At 40.2% G+C, this 18,982-nt stretch overlaps 1 protein-coding gene across 4 annotated transcripts in view; it reads left to right on the top strand.

Annotated features, from left to right (window-relative positions):
• nrp1a (neuropilin 1a) overlaps positions 1-17,965 on the top strand; it is a 182,822-nt gene extending 164,857 nt beyond the window's left edge. For 3 of the 4 annotated variants that reach the window (XM_087987524.1, XM_043690621.2, XM_043690620.2), the window contains 5 exons: positions 7,525-7,695; positions 9,822-10,093; positions 11,563-11,659; positions 12,819-12,872; positions 15,075-17,965. In XM_087987524.1, coding sequence (XP_087843650.1) covers positions 7,525-7,695; positions 9,822-10,093; positions 11,563-11,659; positions 12,819-12,872; positions 15,075-15,352 — 872 coding nt within the window. In that variant the 3' untranslated portion in view covers positions 15,353-17,965. The remainder of the gene's footprint in view (positions 1-7,524; positions 7,696-9,821; positions 10,094-11,562; positions 11,660-12,818; positions 12,873-15,074) is intronic. The other variant, XM_043690622.2, reaches the window with a different exon arrangement.
• The last annotated feature ends 1,017 nt before the right edge of the window (positions 17,966-18,982 follow it).

Raw genomic sequence — 18,982 nt, 5'->3', positions numbered from 1 at the left:
GTGGTTGTGAGATAAAAGCAACACTCGAGGCACTTTCAAGTTTCAATAAGGCTTACCAGTAATGCAAAATAGTCTGCCCCATATGTCTAGTTCCTTGTTTCACTTCAAGAAACATCCGCTTATTGAAAAGTGCTTGTGCGACGTCAAGTCAATTGTGTCAACAGGAACCTTAGACAGTGACCTGTATTTCAGCTCTCCACTGCCCCCAAGTGTACACACACGGAAAACAAGTGGCAGAGAGCTCCGTTCCCAAACGACAGGGGTGGGTTAAACAAAATACAAGCAATTCTCAGCACATTACTAATAGAAAAGTCTCAAGCCTTCAATTAGTAGTTATTTTTGAATATAAATTACCCAATTATCATGGTAATTTTCTTCAAAAGTGTTGATGACGACTATAATTGAGAGTTGAAAATATCCTTTGTGCCAAAATATGTAAACCTAGAAATTAGCATCTGTGATATAGCAGGCGCACAATTCACAGGTATGTGTGATATTCTTCTGCCTTCTATTTAAGGCAGGGAGAAACATTTTAAATAGCGCTCCAATTCCACTGAGCAGCATGTTCCCCAGGGAAGATTGGCACTTCCTAAGTATCAGAGATGGGTGGATATACCGAATACTTTGGTTAAAAGTTAAGAAAAATCCTGAGCCCTCAACTGTTGATGCATTGAGCAGTCTAATATATTTCACGGTTCGTTTTTTTTCTCTGACACACAAAACCTATCAGTTTATTAAGAATCTCCAAATGAAACAAGTGAGAAAATCACAGACCTCTTGTTTGCCTGACACTCTCACCAGACGGGGCTTAAGTTTACAAACTACAGCCCTGGGATCCGACGGCTCCCCTACTGGGCTCCCAGGGTCAGGAGGTCGCTACATTTCTGTCTTTCTGTCATCGGATTTCTGTGTTTGTTGACTTATCCGCACAGTATACCAATGAAAACAATGTTTGCCACGGCAGCATTGTTATCTTTTGGGTAGCTAACGTTGTCCTTTGGAAGTTAGGCCAGGGCACAATCAGGAATACGTCAACACTTCCAGGGGATTCCCACCCAAAAATGTTTGAAAGGCAAGTTGTTTGGGAATGTGGTGTCCCAGATCTTTTTACATTCGATCAGGGGATTTGGAGCAGTGACTGCCCGTTCTTAATTACCTTTGGAAAGCTACCTTCTTGACCTGCTGCAGTCCATTTGGTGTCAGTAGACACGAAATGGTGATGTGTTTCCAAGTCAGGATGGTGAGTGATTTACAGGGAAACTTGCAGGTGGTAGTGGTGTTCCCATGTATCTGCCACCCTTGTCCTTCTAGATGGAAGTGGTCATGGGTTGTATTGGCAAAGGATCCTGGGAGAATTTCTATTGTTTCTTACTCCAGAGACATTTGGTGTCATTAGGCAATATCCAAGACTTGGGGACTACTGATTATCTTTGTTTTGTCAGCCAAAACACAAAGATACCACAAAGATTCCCACAGCTTCCCCAACAAGGACTACCTGGCCCATGAACACACTTTTTCACACTGTAATCTCTGGCCAACTGAGAAGAATCCAAGCTGCAGTAGCAAATCTAGTTCTCGAAGAGATTCCTTTCTAATTGTTCTATCATGTCCGAAAGAGATGGTACTTAATAGGTTTCCAAATAGGAATGTCACTGAAATATATATTGACTAGTAATATATGAAGTTACATGTAAAATACTTAAAAACGTCTAACTTCCAAATTGATTTTTATATAGGTCAACCTTAATATTATATTAACAGTGCATTAAAATAATCTATCACATTTAAGGAAAAATCTATTAAAATGCAGACGATCCCAAAGATTCTCCTACACTTTTTAGTAGCTTGAAGTGGGAGGTGAATAAACACTAAATTGTTTTTCAGTTGACAGCTTCTGATGGAAATTTATTTAATGCCTTTTAAGTTAAATACATCTCTAATATTACATATGGTTCCAGAAATTTCTGGTAATTTTTACCAGCAGCTTTCTGGAGGAGTAATATTTCATTGAGTGAAATAAATTAATCATCTTGAGATTATGGAGACAGTCTGACTGGTAAGCAGTTTAAGGAAAGACAGGCAGCTGGTTACAAATTACTCCTTCCACACAGCAGGAATTGAGAGAGTTCTTTCTTTCTTCATTCATTTAACGGACATGGGTGTTGTTGGCTGGTCAACATCTATTACCCATTCCAAACTTGGGCAACTGTCTGTGTAGGCTTTGCATGTTCTCCCCACATCTGTATGGGTTTCCTCTGGTTTCCTGCCATAGACCTTGAGAAGGTGGGCTGAGCTGCCCTCTTGACCCACTTGCAGTATGCTATAGGTAGACCCAGGGTACTGTGAGAGAGAATTCCAGTGACAGTGAAGGAATGATGATACAGTTGCCAGTCAAGATACTGTGTGACTGGGTATAGGTCTTAATATTAATGTGGTAAACTTATTGTTGATGTCCTTGCCAAAATATCACCCACTCTAGACGGTGTGGCATTGTTCTATCTCCTGCACGAGCTCAGTGACTCATTGAGTCCCTACCGTGCAGAAAGAGGCCGTTTGGCCCTTTGAGTCCAGACCAACTGTCCAAACAGCATCCCACCCAGACAACCAAAGCTATTCCCATATTTAGCATGGCCAATCCCTCTAGCCTGTATGTCATTGGACACTACAGACAATTCAGCATGGCCCATCCACCCAACTTACACATCTTTAGATTGTGGGAGGAAACCTGAGGAAACCCACGGAGATACGAGAATATGCAAACTCTACACAGACAGATGCCAATGGCTGGAATGGAAACCTGCTCCCTGGTCCTGTGAGGCAGTAGTGCAAACCACTGAACCACCCACTGCCAACTGCCTTTAAGTTTATTTGCAGTTTACTGGGAAGATCATTTGCTTTGATAGCTAATATGTAGTGGGCCATGATGTTAAGTTATTAATAACTGTTTTTGAGGGATAATGGTGAGTGGGATCATACTGTTAAAAAACTGGATTGTGACTATTCTAGCTCCAATCATCACTGAGTGCTGCTCTCCCCAACATCATGACTGTGATCAACATTTACCTTCCACCCCAGCCCTCCTTCACTGCATCCTCCCACCCAGCCCCTATCTCCTTTGCTGTTCAAGGTCACATTGTGTTGCACTGACACAAATCCAATGAGCCACATCAAGATGACCATGTCAAGCAGGCTAGCTGCCAGTTCTATTTCAATTAAATACAAGCCTCAAATTAGTCCAGTCCTTCCAGTCCATATCTATTCATTGGGCCTAATTGGCTAACAACTGTGAGAATGCCTTAGTAAGATTTGTGGCGCAACAGGAGGCTACAAATTGATAGAGTCAGTTCAGCAAGTCTTGATATTTTCATTGCTACCCTGGGGAGAGCCAATAGCCTAGTGTTATTATCACTGGACTGTTAATCCAGAGACCCAGGTAATGTTCTGGGGACCTGGGTTCCCAGTCAGATGGTGAAACTTGAATTCATTTTTTAAAACATCTGGAATTAATAGTCTAATGATGACCATGAATCCATTATCAGGAAAAAGCCATCTGATTCACTAATGTCCTTTACAGAAGGAAACTGCTACCCTTACCTGGTTTGACCTACATGTGACTCCAGACTCACAGCAATGTAGTTGATTCTTAGCTGCCCTCTGGACAATTAGGGATGGGAATAAATGCTGGCCTAGCCAGTGATGCCCTCATCCCATGAACGAATTGAAAAAAAAATTCTTCCCCTCAGTAATCTTACTTCTAACTCACAAAGGACGTAGCTGTAAATTTGCAAGTAACGCTGAATAGTGTATGACATTGCTACCCAGGCTGGCCAAAGGAATTCTCGTCACAGTCTTTACAGGGACCATTTTCCCGGTGGTCCCTTAGCAAATTGGTTTAGATTTATGAGTCTATGCTACAGGAAACTGTCAAGCCATCCTTTCACTGTACTATTGACAGCCCTGAGAGACTGCGAGGTGCTGCAATCACAGAAGGAGAGAAGGTCAAGGGAGATCTAATCAAAGTTTTGACAGGGTCTGAACATAAAAAGTGAAAGCATTTTTCCCACTGATCAGTAAATCAGCAATGCAGGGACATAAATCTGAATTACCACTAAAAGCTTTAAGAGAGAGGTTTGTATATTTTTTTTCTTGTTTCACACAACTGGTTATTAGAATCTGGAATGTATTAATGTCAGTGAAATTGGAAACTAGTCAGTCATCACCTCTTAAGAGGCAATTTGATAAACAGTTGAAGAAAAATAGTTATTCCCTGGCCTCATTACAGGATTTTTAAAATTATGGCAGAAGGATTTTGTTGATTATGCAATATGGATTCATAGAATAGTGTAGCACAGAGGGAAGACATTTGGCCAATTAAGTTTGTGCTAGCTCTGTCGAAGAGCAAACCGGTTAGTCCCATTGCCTTCAGAGCCCTTCATTTTTTTTTTCTCCTTCCAATATTTATCATTTCCTTTTTAGGTTGGCATTTGAATTTATGTCCAACATCCAACACGCAACATATCCTAAATCCTAACCACTTGTTGCTTAGACAAGCTTTTTCTCATATTGCCTTCAGTTCCTTGGCTAATCACCTTACATCCCTGCCCTCTGGTTATCAACTTCTCCGTCACTGCAATCAGTTTCATTTTATTTACTCGATCTAAATGTTTCATGATTTTAGTGAATCTTACCAAGTCCCCTCTCTTGGCAACTTTTTGCCTGAAGGAGAATGACTTCAACTTCTCTCTTCGATCTATGTAACTGTAATCCCTTGTCCCTGGAATCATTCTAGTAAATCTCTTCTCCATTCTCTTCAAAACCTTTCACGAGCTTACTGAAGTATGGTGCCCAGATTTGGATGCAGTTTTCTATCTGGCTTCTGAGACTTTATAAAGCTCCAGTTAGGCCCCATTTAGAATACCGTGTCCAATTTTGGGCCCCACACCTCAGGAAGGACATACTGACACTGGACCGTGTCCAGTGGAGATTCACACAGATCCCTGGTAGGCCTAACATACGATGAACGGCTGAGGATGCTGGGATTGTATTCAGTAGTGTTTAGAAGGTTGAGGGGAGAACATATAGAAATTTACAAGATAATGCATGGCTTAGAAAGGGTGGATGCTGGGAAGTTGTTTCTGTTAGGCGGGGAGACTAGGACCCACTGTCCCCATGACTTGTCCGGACTTGTCCGACCTGCCTAGCTCCTTTTCCACCTATCCACTCCACCCTCTCCTCCCTGACCTATCACCTTCATCTCCTCCCCCACTCACCCATTGTACTCTATGCTACTCTCTCCCTACCCCCACCCTCCCCTAGCTTATCTCTTCACGCTTCAGGCTCACTGCCTTTATTCCTGATGAAGGGCTTTTGCCCGAAATGTTGATTCAAAGCTCCTTGGATGCTGCCTGAACTGCTGTGCTCCTCCAGCACCACTAATCCAGAATCTGGTTTCCAGCATCTGCAGTCATTGTTTTTACCCATGGGCACAGCCTTAGAATTAGAGGAGGTCAATTTATAGCAGAAATGAGACATTTCCTCAGCCAGAGAGTGGTAGGCCTGTGGAATTCATTGCCATGGAACGCAGTGGAGGCCGGGATGTTAAATGTCTTCATGGCAGGGATTGATAAATTCTTGATCTCACAAGGAATTAAGGGCTACAGGGAGAGTGCGGGTAAGTGGAGTTGAAATGCCCATCAACCATGATTAAATGGCGGAGTGGACTCAATAGGCTGAATGGCCTTACTCCCACTCCTATGTCTTATGGTCTTATGACCTTACGGAACTGGAGTTTTATCGTATAGCTTCTTGACTTTTGTGGCCTGGAATATGGTTGGAAAGCGGGGAGGAAGCAGCGGTGAGAGTCAGGGGCCGGGGTGATGCAGGGTGACTGTTTTGCGGTTGGAAAACTGAGAAGTGTGGTTTTGTTTTTAAACATTGCACTGTTTTTCACTGTCAGTTTCCTGCCTGCATGCTGATCAGTTGAGAGATTCTACATCTGTGACTATTTTGTCCTGGAAACCGGAAGATTAGTAGCTGGTCGGGTGGGAGTATGGGCGTGGGGCACTGGTGGCAGAGATGGTTGGAGGATGGTCATTGGGGTTGGGGGAGACCATGTTCCCATTGGACAGGGCAGGGGTCCAATCACGGCAGAGGTGGTAGTAAAGGGGCACCCCATTTGCAGGGAAGTTGTTGCCATGAGAGGTGAGGGGGAGGTGATTCAGGGATGACCACGGGGTCCTGGGTCAAGGGAAGCAGCTAGACCCTGGGTCTGAAGGAAACATTCCTTCTCCCATTCCACTTTCCTCACAAATGCATCCCCACCACCTCCTTTCATCTGCCAGGTTTCATGAGACATTTAAAATTGTGTAAACATCAATTGAAGTTAGAATGGTGGTTGAAAGAAAAGTGCATACTTACATTATATTATTTAAATGGCCAGTCCTCCTATTGTGAGCTGTTTGGTTCCCTCCTATCACCTCACCTCCAAAAAAATTGGAAGGAGTTGGGCTCACTTTCTGTTTCAGGTTTTCTGAATTTTAACTTTGCTTCTGAACCCAATGCAAGCCATGTTGGAAATTAAGATTTAACTATCTTCTCTATTAACAATGGCCAGGATTCCGTATCTTTTGTTAACTATTTGTTAAACTATTCTCCCATCACCAACGATTTGTTGAAAAACCATTCCAGTCTCTCTGTTCTTGCCCTCCCCAGCTATTTTCCTGGTTATTGTCTCTTGTCGTTCTTCCTGCCACCCACATTTTTGTTTAATCATTGAGTGCACAACACATGCAGGATGTTTTTAAAATGGCAGCCACACTATCCTGAATTGAATGTTGATTTTTAGGTTGCAACACAATGCAGCATTTGACTAAAATCGTGCCATTTACCATGAGCCTCCATCTGTTCATGACTGGGATTAACCTGCACTGTCTCTTCTGTCCAAGTCACAGAGGGAACAATTGGAAATAACTCACTGACATCACAGAGAGATGGTGGCTTGTGCCTGGAAATGTGGTGGAGTCTGGACCAATTGAGGCATTCAAGAGGGCATTGAATGGTTTTTGGGATAATAATAGTATACAAAGACATGGGGGGACAAAAACCCACAAGATTGGCACTAGGTAATAGAACTAGTGCAGGCATGATAGGCCAAAAGGCTTCTTGCTGCACCATTATCATTCTCTGATAAGAAGGACAAGGCAAGTTAAAACTTCTATGAGAAAAACAACATAGTGGCACTGAAAATCTATAACACTGAATTGGTGTTGCAGAGTATTTGTGGTTGCCATGGTTACACTTGACATTAAAGTCATGCAGCCTCCTCTGTGCGAGTAGGCAGAAATCTTGCACGTCTTGACTGAATTGTATTTATAAAATCAGGTCGATGACTGCTGGGATTCAAAGATGACTGTGTAATATTGAACATGAATGAAAAATCAACTAACTGAGGACCTCCTCACTGCTTGATCATATACATTGGTGTGTACTCACTGTCTTCAACTGCATGGTCTGTTTGTGTTGCAGCTGTCTTCTCTCCCTTTGATGAGGTGCCTGGATTCAACTGCAAGTTTGGGAGTATAGCCCTGAAGAGTTTCTGTGATTGGCACCTTGATAAATCTGCAGACTTTCTATGGAAAGTACATACAGGGAAAGGAGAATCCTCTAATACAGGACCAGCAGGGAATTATACAATGGGTAAGACTTGTGAGGTGATGCTCTGAGCTTCATGTTCCATTCAACATCAATTTATTTCACTACTGGAAAACTGTCTTCAGATAATCTTCAGCACTGTCTCAGTTCATCTGCTGCTGAAACTCTTATCCATGTCCTTGACACCACTGATGTGATCATTCTAATGCTACCCTAGCTGGCTTCTCACTTTCCATCCTGAATAAACTTGAATTCTTCCAAAGTTCTCCTGTGCATGTCCTCACTTGCAGTCAGTTCCATTCAGCCATTACCTAGTGCTTTTTGTTCACTGGGGGATGTGAACTTTGCGAGCAAAGTCAGTATTTGTTGTTCCATTCCTGACCTCCTGAAGATAATGGTGAGCTACCTTCCTGAAAAGCCGCAGTCCATGTGATGCAGTTCATCTACATTGGCTCCCAATCCAGCATAAACTCTACTGCAAAATTAGCATCCTTATTTACCGATTCCTGTCCCTATCTCTATCATCTCCTCTAACCCTATAACTTTACCAAATATTGGTTTTCTTTCAAATCTGGCCTCTTGCTTTGTCTGGACTTTCATTGGCACACCATTACAGTGAATCTTCAGCACTCTAGACTCTTTGAATCCCACAGTAAATCACTTCATGTCTCCACTTCACCTCTCTCATTTAAGAAACTCCTTAAATTTCACCTTGTCGACCAGGCATTTGGTTCCAATATCATCATAAGTGACTCTGTATCAAATTTTATTTGGTAACATTCTTGTGAAATGCCTTATTCAAGATGCTATTTGAATGCATATTGCTGCCCGTTGCTTAGACAAAGGAGATGATAGAGTGTGAACTGATGTTTGGAGACTCTATGAGATACCTTAACTAAAAACTGAAAGCACTGGAAAAACACAGCAGTCATGGAAGCAAGTGTGAAGCATCTTCTTCAGAACCTGAAGAAGAGTTAAGCTGGATTCGAACCATTAGCTCTGTTTTGCTCCCTACAGAGGTTATCGGACCTGCTGACTTTCTCCAACACTTCCTTGTTTTCCATTGGATTTCCAGCAGCCACAGTACTTAGCTTTTGTTTGTGATTAGATATTTATGATACTCTTGATCAATCAGAACTGATACTTACCTGAGACACAATATGCTTTATTTTAAAATGGGAACATTCACATTCAAAAGATCCAAATTGGGATGACTGCTGATTTCCAACTGGCTGTTTGCTGCAAGGTGAAGATTCTTTTAATTTTGAAAAACATTCAGCATTGGACTGCAAAATAGCTATTTCAGTGTTTCAACTGGGTAAATGAAGCTGTCAGGTTTAATCTACACTCCATGCTGAGTTAGCTATCTTACTTGGGAAAGTGATTGGAACATACAATGTCGCTGGTTCATGAGTGAAATTGCTCATTATCAACCAGCAGTGTCCCTGGGAGGCTTGTAGAGCCTGGATGAAGTTTAACTAGGATACAGACCAACACCATGCAAGTTATCTCAACAGGATTAGCAGTGATAGTTCTAGAAATAGTTACAGATTGAGATGATTGTGATGCAGGTTCCCAATCCACTGGCTCCCAATCCAGCATAACTCAATTTACCAATCCCACTCCCTATCTCTATCATCTCCTCCAAATATTTACCTCCAAACTTTGCCAAATATTGGTGTTCTGTCAAATCTGGCTTCTTGCATTGTCTGAACTTTCATCAGCACACCATCGATAGTTGTGAAATTGCTCACTACCAACTAGCAGTGTCCCTGGAAGGTTTGTAGAGCTTAGGTGAGATTTAACTAGGAATCACGCCAACACCATGCAAGTTATCTCTTCAGGAGTAGCAGCGATAGTTCTAGAAATAGTTACAGATTGAGATGATCAAATGCTTCACATTCGATCTGTACAGCTGAGCTGGAGAAGGAGGAAATGTTCTCTGTGACAAGTTTTGAGCAGTGAACAATTGGAAATCAATAATCGTTCAGAGTCATGGAGATTTAAAGATCAGGGAGCAGATGGAACATCTGATCAAGATGTTGAATTGTAGCTAGTGGGAGAAATTATGCCCACAACTGGAAGCAATGGAATTGACTTTCTCCTGTTCTGTATTGGTGCATTGCAACTGAAAGACGTTTGAAGGATTTAACATTTTCTTGTCCTTGCAGGGAAAGACCATTTTATTTATACTGAAATAATTGGACAAAAAGAAGGACAAGTTGCCCGACTCTGGAGCCCTCAACTGTTGCCCATCCATTCGGGACGTTGTCTGGTCTTTTGGTACCAAATCCATGGCACACATAGCAGCAGTTTAAATGTGATTCAGAGAAAACCATCCATTGATATAAACCCTGAGGTTCTTTGGACCATCAGAGGATCGCAGGGCAACCATTGGCAAGAAGGTCGGGTGCTCCTTCCTCGATCACTAGACAACTCTCAGGTAACTCCAAGAGTTTGTTACAATATGACACAGTTACTGAAACTGTTTATGGAAGTTAACTGTTTTCAACACGCCAAAGCAGCACCCAGTTCAGTCATGTGCCTACCCAGAGTTCAAATCTCTTAAGTCACAAGGACAAAATTAGAGATGTTGTCACTGGTGTTGTGACAATGCTATGGCTTTAAGAGGTTATCTTGTTCGTTTTTTTTTGAAGAGAGGTTGTAAGACAGAGATTGCGAGCAGTCTACCAGAATCACTGGAATAAATAGTTTGTGTGTCTTTTTTAAAAAAAGTTGCAACAATAAAAGCAGCCTGGATGGGCGTTGCCAGCTCTCACAGGCCAGGATTTCTAGTTTTATTTAACTTAAAGCATTTGCTGTTGTAAGCTTGAAGAAGTGAAAGCTAATTTTCCCCCTCTCCATTGTAGTCAAAAGGGTTCTCAGGGGTTCTCTTCCTAGGCTGCTAGATTGCATGTGAGACAAAATCTGTTTTTCTGATTTTGCCTTTTTGCCTATGGGATGTTACTATATTGGAGCACTTAACTAGTATTAGTTACTGCTTCTATCATTCTGTTGAGTTTTCCAGTAAAGTTATTCTGAATTCTTCTTTCTTTAGTTGTATTTTAACGACAATGTTTAACTGAATTGTATTTTGACCATTGCATTGCCACTGGAACATGGCACTTAATATTTGCCTTCGAAATAAGAAAAAGTTAGGGTTGGGGCTACCTTCTTCAAACATTTTGAAGGGGTCTGGTCTGGTCCATAACAGTATAAAGAGGATTGTGAGAAAGGATGGTCCACATCAAATATTGAAGCATAGATATCAGAGCTCATTTTATCAAAATGTGATTTTCAAGTGGGAATTAGTGAAGGTGGTTGTTTGATCAGAGCACTGGAGAGGTGGGACAAATTCCAAAGTCAGTATGATGTTGATAACTTTCCTAACAGAAAAAACAAGTGAACTAAAAAATGAAGCACAGCAGGTCAGGCAGCATCCGAGGAGCAGGAAAATCAACTTTTCATCAGGAATGAAGGGCTTTTGCCCAAAACGTCGATTTTCCTGCTCCTCGGATGCTGCCTGACCTGCTGTGCTTTTCCAGCACCACTCTAATCTGAACTCTGATCTCCAGCATCTGCAGTCCTCATTTTTGCCTAACTACAAAATGAAGCATGGGCAAAAATATGTAGAGAAATAGGAGATTTCCAACAAAATAGATCCAGGTGTCAGGCTGTTAGAAAACCACCAGTAAGATTTGAATAATGTAGCGTGGAATATGAAATTGCTGTCCAGATGTTATTGACCTGATCACCTTCAGGAATCTGGATGAAATTTCACTGGAGTTTTCCATAATTATGTACATTAGTTTGACTCTGACCTTCTGACTTTTGAAAGAATAATCGATTTATGATGAGATGGCTATGATATATGCTTTGCTCAGGTGGCTAGAAGCTTGTTTTTTTTCAAAGGTGGGCCTGGAAGTAATGGTTGGAAGAGGAATCCAGGGAGGTGTGGCAGTGCATGATGTGGAGATAGCGAGCAGCCGGAATGCGATTGATTGCATGGGTAAGTTTTGTGCAACATGTGCCTTTCTGATTGGTACATAGACCAGAGACTGAAGGTAAAAACCCTGCCAGGCCATGCACTACTGACAGAGCCTTGTACTTATTGGGCAATTTTGACCAATCATGGGTGCGTAGCCTTCAATTTTCCACTCACTAATTACAGTAAAAAAAATAAATTGGTGCACAGTGACTCTGGGATTTTCCAAAAAGCTGCCTACTGCACGAGAGGGTCCGAGTCAGAGCACATTCTCAGAATATCCAGCCTTTCTAAAGTGTAACCTTGCACACTGTCTTATTTGTCAACAATCATCTTCAGTGTGGTTCATAGGTAGCAGGAAGAGTAATTCCACTTTTGTCTTTTTATTCCTGATTAGTCTAAAGCCTGTCATGTAAAAAAATAAAGTCGCCAGTCCTCCAGGAACTTAGGGCTGCTCTTTCATTAGGCAGCAATGACTGGTGGCAGTTTAACCAGAGGATCACCCCCTCAGTCGAAGAGGGGAGGTTGAGAAGGAGAATTCTACATAGTAACCATTTAATGCGCCCACCATAGTTCAAGAATGACATTTGCTATCTGAAATATTGATAAAACCAAAATTTCATGCTTGGCTTAATAGGGAAAAAAAATTCCACTGGACCCTGGAAGCTTTGTGTGCCTTGTTCAGGTACAACAGACTCCCAACAAAAACATGATGTTGTTGATTAACTTCTCCATGATATTTGGCTGAGATCAGAAAGGATTAAAGAGATTGAGTGTAGTTTGGAACTTTGCAATTCTCAGCTATTAGGTGCAAGAATGCAAGTCTGGGGAACAGTAAACCTGACTTGAATAATTTAAATATGAGGCTAGATGAGTGTTGAGAAGTTTTGAATGCTAACCTTTGTAGATCTGGGAATATTTATGCAGGAGATTAAACTGATGGAGTAGACTCCATGAGAAGATAGACTCTATTTAGACTGCATTAAAAAAAAATCTACATATGTACCCTCCACTGGCTCAGAATTAGCTGCTAAATCAGCAATCTGCATTAATGGGTAAGATCTAATTTAAGATGGGATTTAATTAGAGATATTAACAAGGTGGCTCTGCAGAGAAGAAATCTAAAGTGTGAAACTTGCAGAAAACATTGCTGATGCTGATGGTATTTTTTAACTTTCTATAGCTCCCAGGGATGTCGTTCCAGGTTCGGATGGTTCTGCAACAATCTTTCCCACTAGTAAGTCCCTTTATCAGTGAGTGTAGCAAATGAAACGGAACTTTAACGTGTTTATTACCCAAAGCCACAGGCATTGCAAGATGAAGATCTGCGCTGGTGCTTAAAAAAGGGATTTTAAATGTTCCTGAACACATGGCCAGTTACATTTTCTTTAGCTTGTCAACCTCAACATTAGTTATAGGAAATTAATCCTGAAAAACATCCAACAACATATCTTAGACCTTTAGGCACGTTAGCCAATTGGATAGGGAAATATCACAACTGGCCATAAAGAATCAATTGTGCTGGGAAAGTGAAAGGAAAATCTTTATGCTTCATGTTAAGTGTGTACAAGTGCTGTCCCCACTTAATGATCCCACAAAGGATCATAGGAATAGGAGCAGACCCTTCAGTCCCTCAAGCCTGTTCTGCCAATTGATTCAACAGTAAGAAATCTGTAGCACAATTCCATTTAAATCCAGATTTGTTTAAAGGCAGCTCACTAGTTACTCTTAAAATGTTGAAATTTTGAGAAAAATGATATGAACAATGTTTGAAGTTAAGATTGGAATTAAAATGTTTTAAAACAAAACAAACCATTCTTTGGAGAGTATTTGGATGCCACGGTTGGATATCATTCTGACACTTCTGGGATCTATGGGAGGATTTGATTTGATCGCTATGTATAATGAACATTATAAACAAAGATGAGCAGATTTCCTCGAGTTTGTATTTGAAGTTGCTTTCCCTTTAAACATTGTTGAAGATGATCGGAAAAGATAGAGTTTCCATGGTTATTGAGGAGTTGAAATGGACTCAGTTGGGGTTTAATAGCCTTGTCCGGTTCCTAAGCTTACAGTGTGACTATGTTCAGTGACTGGGCAAAATCAGTTTCAAATCCAGCCCAGAATGATCTATTAAACATTGATTGTGATTGGTTTCTGGAATTCAGTCTGTGCTGGCTGTGGAACCAGACAGGAAACGATCTTCGAATGCCCCAACTTAGAGGGGGTGGGCTTTCTCTGAATAATCAGCTTTAATATGTATCTCACGCAAAACATGAGGTTGGTGTGGGAAATGAAAACAACTTCAATGACACAATATTGGGTGTCCCATTTGTGAACTGGTATTTAAAGCACATTTCTGGAGCAGAGGGAATGTTGCATTGAACCTGTGCCATAGATGGCCCAGAAGGGTTTGACCTTGACATGAAGTACTTGACAGGAGTTGTGGTCCATGTTGTAACAGTGTCATCCTTTCTCTTTATCACCACAAAAAAAAACATAACAAATAGGGAAGCACTTTCCTGCAGAAATGTTGTATTTTGCCATGCTCTAAAAATATAACCATGTAATTTACTATCACTAGCTGAGACCCACAAAACATTAGAGTGAAATTTGTATATTTAGCCCATCTATCATCTCATTCACCACCCCCATGCAAACCCTCCCTCCCATTACCATTCCCATCCTATACCATTCTCCTGTTTTGTATCTGTCATGTAGTTTTGATCTTTTTGTGTGCAATTTTGGCCTCCTTGTTCAAGAAAAGATATATTTGTCATATAGGGAGTTCAGCAAAGGTTCACCACTTGCATTACCAGAGTGACAGCTTTGTTGTATGAGAACAGATATAGTTAATGTGCCCTCTATTCACTAGAGTTCAAAAGATTGAGAGAGACCACATTGATTCACCGACAATTCTGACAGGGGTGAATTCAGGGATGATATTTCCCTTAGCTAGGGTGCTGTGTCTAGAACAAAGGGTCACAGTATCAGGTTTTAGGGTAGACCATTTCGGACTGAAATAAGATGACCCTGTAGAATTCTCTACCTACATAAGGCTGTGGAGGCCAAGTCACTGAATATATTCAAGAAAGTAATAGGTAGATTTCTCGACACTAATGGCATCAAGGAATATGAAGAAACAGCAGAAGTAGAAGTAGAATTAGGTTTACTGTCAAATTTACTCACATGAGCGCAGTGAATAGTTTACAAAGTCACCACTTATGACGCCATCTTAGGTACAAAGATGCAGGATCTTAGGATTAAATTAGAAGCTCAGTATGATAGTCCTTGAAGCAGATTGTGCAGAGATAGAGGATCAAATAATATCATATTGAATGGTGGTACTGGACCTATGGGCTGAATGGCCTACAGTTTCTATGAATAACACAAAAGACTAGTTTTTCCCCATGTTTATTCATGTTTTTTTTAATTTCAGCTGTGAACCCTGAAGATCCCACTGACAAAACCTTTTTTGAGAATTCTGGAAATGTACTGAAGACTCTTGACCCTATCCTTATTACGATCATAGCTATGAGTGCATTGGGTGTCATTCTGGGGGCTATCTGCGGGGTTGTCCTATACTGTGCCTGTTGGCACAGTGCACTGGCTGAAAGGAATCTATCTGCTCTCGAGAGCTACAATTTCGAACTGGTGGATGGAGTGAAACTGAAAAAGGACAAACTGAACTCACAGAACTCATACTCTGAGGCGTGAGAAAAAAGCAGTCGAGGGGTTTAAAGTGGCTGTGGAAGAATGTCTGAAACTGTGGAATTCTTTGAGTTTTTTTTGTATAATTGTTTGTCTTAGGAAAGACAAGAAGAGCTCTGGATAATGCTGGTCTGTGACTGAGCCAAGCTTTTCTCAGGAGCAACTGATGAAGCAATCAAACGGGATGCTATGTATAAAAAATGAATTATGTACAGTTGGCTTTTTAATTTTTAAATTAAAGTTTTAAATAAACAAATGCTGGTGTTGAGACCAAGTAAGATCATTTTACAAGTATTTATCGTTTTCTGTAAAGAGTTATAAATTTGTATCATTCTATTTGTATAATGACTTAGCTTCATAAAATATGTTTCCAAAGGGCTTTAAAAACCTATGTTTTTGTATATTAGTCCAGATTTTATACTTTGAGTATACAGTATATTGATTTTCCCCACCTTCTTCCTATTTTGAGAAAAATTAGCATTTAGCCTCGTTGAACACTGAGGGTGCTGTGACCTTTATAACAAGAGTAAATGATATGATTTGGTAACATGCTACACAGGGCAACTGTCTGTACGCTGATAACATTGTGATTGGCTTCAGGCCAGTGGCCTGGATTTACAATTGCTTGCACTGAAATATGCGCTACAAGGTTGATTTCTTTTTCCCTTCTCTGTTAGGAGAGTGTGCTAAAAGGACAGTGTTAGAGACAGATTTGATTCTACATTATTTCTGTTTATGCAATATTAGTTTAAACAAAAAAAAGAAAAAAAAGTTTTGTTATTGAAAAATTATTAAAGATATCTATAATTATATGGTTGACGTTTCTTGTATGGTATTGTTTCATGTTTTGTATCGCTGTGAAAATTTCTCTTCTGGATTGTTTTTCCTATAAAAAAATTTATTGGCATTATTGCTTGAGTAAATTGTTGCTTTGAAACTGAAGAGAAAAAAATAGCCTTAACTCAAAATGTTTGTATTCTTGACACACAGGAAGCCTAGACAATTCACACTGTTGTGTTGTATCTTGTACTCAAATCTATGACTACTGCCTTCCAAAGATTCAATTAAATTTAATCTTTTCCTACAGTACTCTATTTGTGGTTTGTTGTAGTGGGACCTCAGAGTCCAGTCTATTCATGAGCTGCAGTGTCCCATAATTTCCATGAATGGACCATTAACACCGTGCTAATCACCACACTAGCAATTCCTGGCATTAACAGGGTCAGAGTTCGTGTAATGTAACAGTAACACTAAGTCACACTAAAACAGATGAGCAGTGGGAGATGTCGCTGTATTAATTGTCAATAAACAATGAGACAGTTAATAGTGCCACAAATCAGTACTTAAATATGTTAAATTTCTAAAACATCGTTGGATGCTAAAAGAATCGGGAACAAACAGTATCTTTTTAAACAAGTTATTCTGGAACACTGCAGATTCAAATGACGAATTTGTCACTTTGTCTTGTGTGATTGCAAATGGCATTCTTGCAATTTGAATTTATACTGAGATTCCTGCTGTATTGCTGAAGAAGGTTTTTAACATTATATGTCACTGTGTACTGTTAACTTACCTTAATGGGAGAAAGGCATGATCCAAAGTGAGATATATGGGGGAAATAAAAAAATGATATGGAGAAAATAATGTATTATTTTTGACTGAAAGCAGTATTCAAATAGCATTCTGTAGGATTTGTAAAACTGTTTAGGAATCCATGTGGTACATGATAAGACTTGCTGCCCAATATATGTGGCCCACCTTTGATGACTTACCTGACTAATGAATGTTGAGAGCCGGGTTCAATACTGTTTCCTCTCTGTCTCTCCCTGTCTTGCAGTTCAGTAAGTGAAATCAAAGACATAACGATTAGGAGACAGCTAACTCAGTCTCCATGACATGGTCAAAAGGGTCCCAGTGGGAAAGTGCTTGGTCACCACTTTAATTGCCTAGAATTGTGTAACTAAAACTTAGTACATGGAGAATCATTGAAACAGGCTTCCGTCACACAGCTTTAAGGCTCAAAAGTAGCCCTTGTAAAAGCCCTGCCTGAAATATTTGTGATGAACAGAAAGGTAGCAAGGAGCATTGAGTTATTGAGAAATTCCACCATGTGAGTGGACAGGAAATGGCTCCAAGAGTTTCCATTGATATTCCAGAAATTGAACATCATTTATGTTTTATCTGGAACAACAACCTCAAAACAATTGGACATAAAGTTTTCAAATGGAAGGCACTTAATGTCACCTGGAATGTAAGATAAATACTTCTAGTGAGTTGAATTGAAAATGTAAAACAATTAGCCTTCAAATAGTAATAGACATTCCAACAATGACGTTTGAAGTAATATTCCATAATGTAAAAAAAGCAACAATAAAAATGCTGTCTCTTCACCATAAGCCTTTCCTGCTCGAGATTGGGCAATAATGTCTGGAGGTCTTAATGAAAATAATAGAGACCCCTGTGAAAGTTTAGATTTAAGACAGTGAAACCACCTTAAAGAGAAATTGAAAGTCCTCTCTTTCTTTGTAATTTTCATATTTGTTTGTATTTTATCAAAGGAAGATCTGTGATATGTATATATTTCTATGCTGTGTATTAAACAGAAGGGTTTTCACAACAGCTTTCTTGCTTTTTATTTCTTTTATTTCTATGTCAGTCCTGCAAATCTCAAACAATTGGCAAGTAAATTAAACTAAGGACCTTTTCTGGACTGTTTAGAGATTAATCCCAGCTGATAAATGTCTCAATAGCTAGATTGTCAAGCAAAAGAGAGAAAAAGTTATTCGCTGATGGAATAATGCCCCACATTATCCTGTATTCGAGTGAAATAGTTTGATGTGTTTCGGTATCTTCTTCCCAATGGTGATGATGACCATGAGAAGGAGCAGCTGACAGTGAATTTGCTGCAGGTTGGATTTATGCGAGAAGAATTGGATAACAGTTTTGCCAGAAAAAATGTTCCATCAATCATTACCTTGTTCTCAGTGAATGGTGTGTTAATCTGAACCATTGATCACAAGGCAGTGGAGAGGGTGGCTCCATGAAAATCCAGGCACTATTCTAAGTTCTAATTCTAGGATTTTAAACTCACAAGCTTGTGAAGAGCAGTTTTCAGTCCATACAGCTCCCTTATTACAGTTGCCACTTCTACGAGCAGCAAAAATATAAAAAGGCCCAAGTTGATCAAAATCCCATATTGGATTGGTGTAATATTTGACATGACTATAACATTATGGTTATGTTACTGGACGAATAATTCAGAGGCCCCGGGACTGACAATCCAGAGGCAGGAGTTCAAATCGCACCATGTGCCTGAAAATTTAAACTTGGTTAACTAAATAAATCTGTAATGATAAGGTGCATCAGTTACAGTAATTGCTAAGTTACAGCCTTTTTATAAAAATCCATCTGGTTCATTAACATCTACTCAGAGACAAAATCTGTTCGCCTTTGCCAGCCTAACTTAGATGTGACTCCAGACCCACAGCAATGTTATTGACGCTTTACTGCCCTCTGATGTAACCAACTATTTAATTGTAGTCCCACAGACTGGTCAAGAAGTAGCTGGATGTAGTCACAGTCAGGGACTCATACCTTACACACATTATCCCAGGTACACCACCACATTCCCTGGGA

The sequence above is a fragment of the Chiloscyllium plagiosum genome, unplaced genomic scaffold (assembly GCF_037043375.1).
Source record: "Chiloscyllium plagiosum isolate Xiang-an unplaced genomic scaffold, Cpla_swu_hap1 HiC_scaffold_5, whole genome shotgun sequence".
Taxonomy (NCBI): Eukaryota; Metazoa; Chordata; class Chondrichthyes; order Orectolobiformes; family Hemiscylliidae; genus Chiloscyllium; species Chiloscyllium plagiosum.
This window is presented reverse-complemented; position numbering and strand designations above follow the sequence as displayed.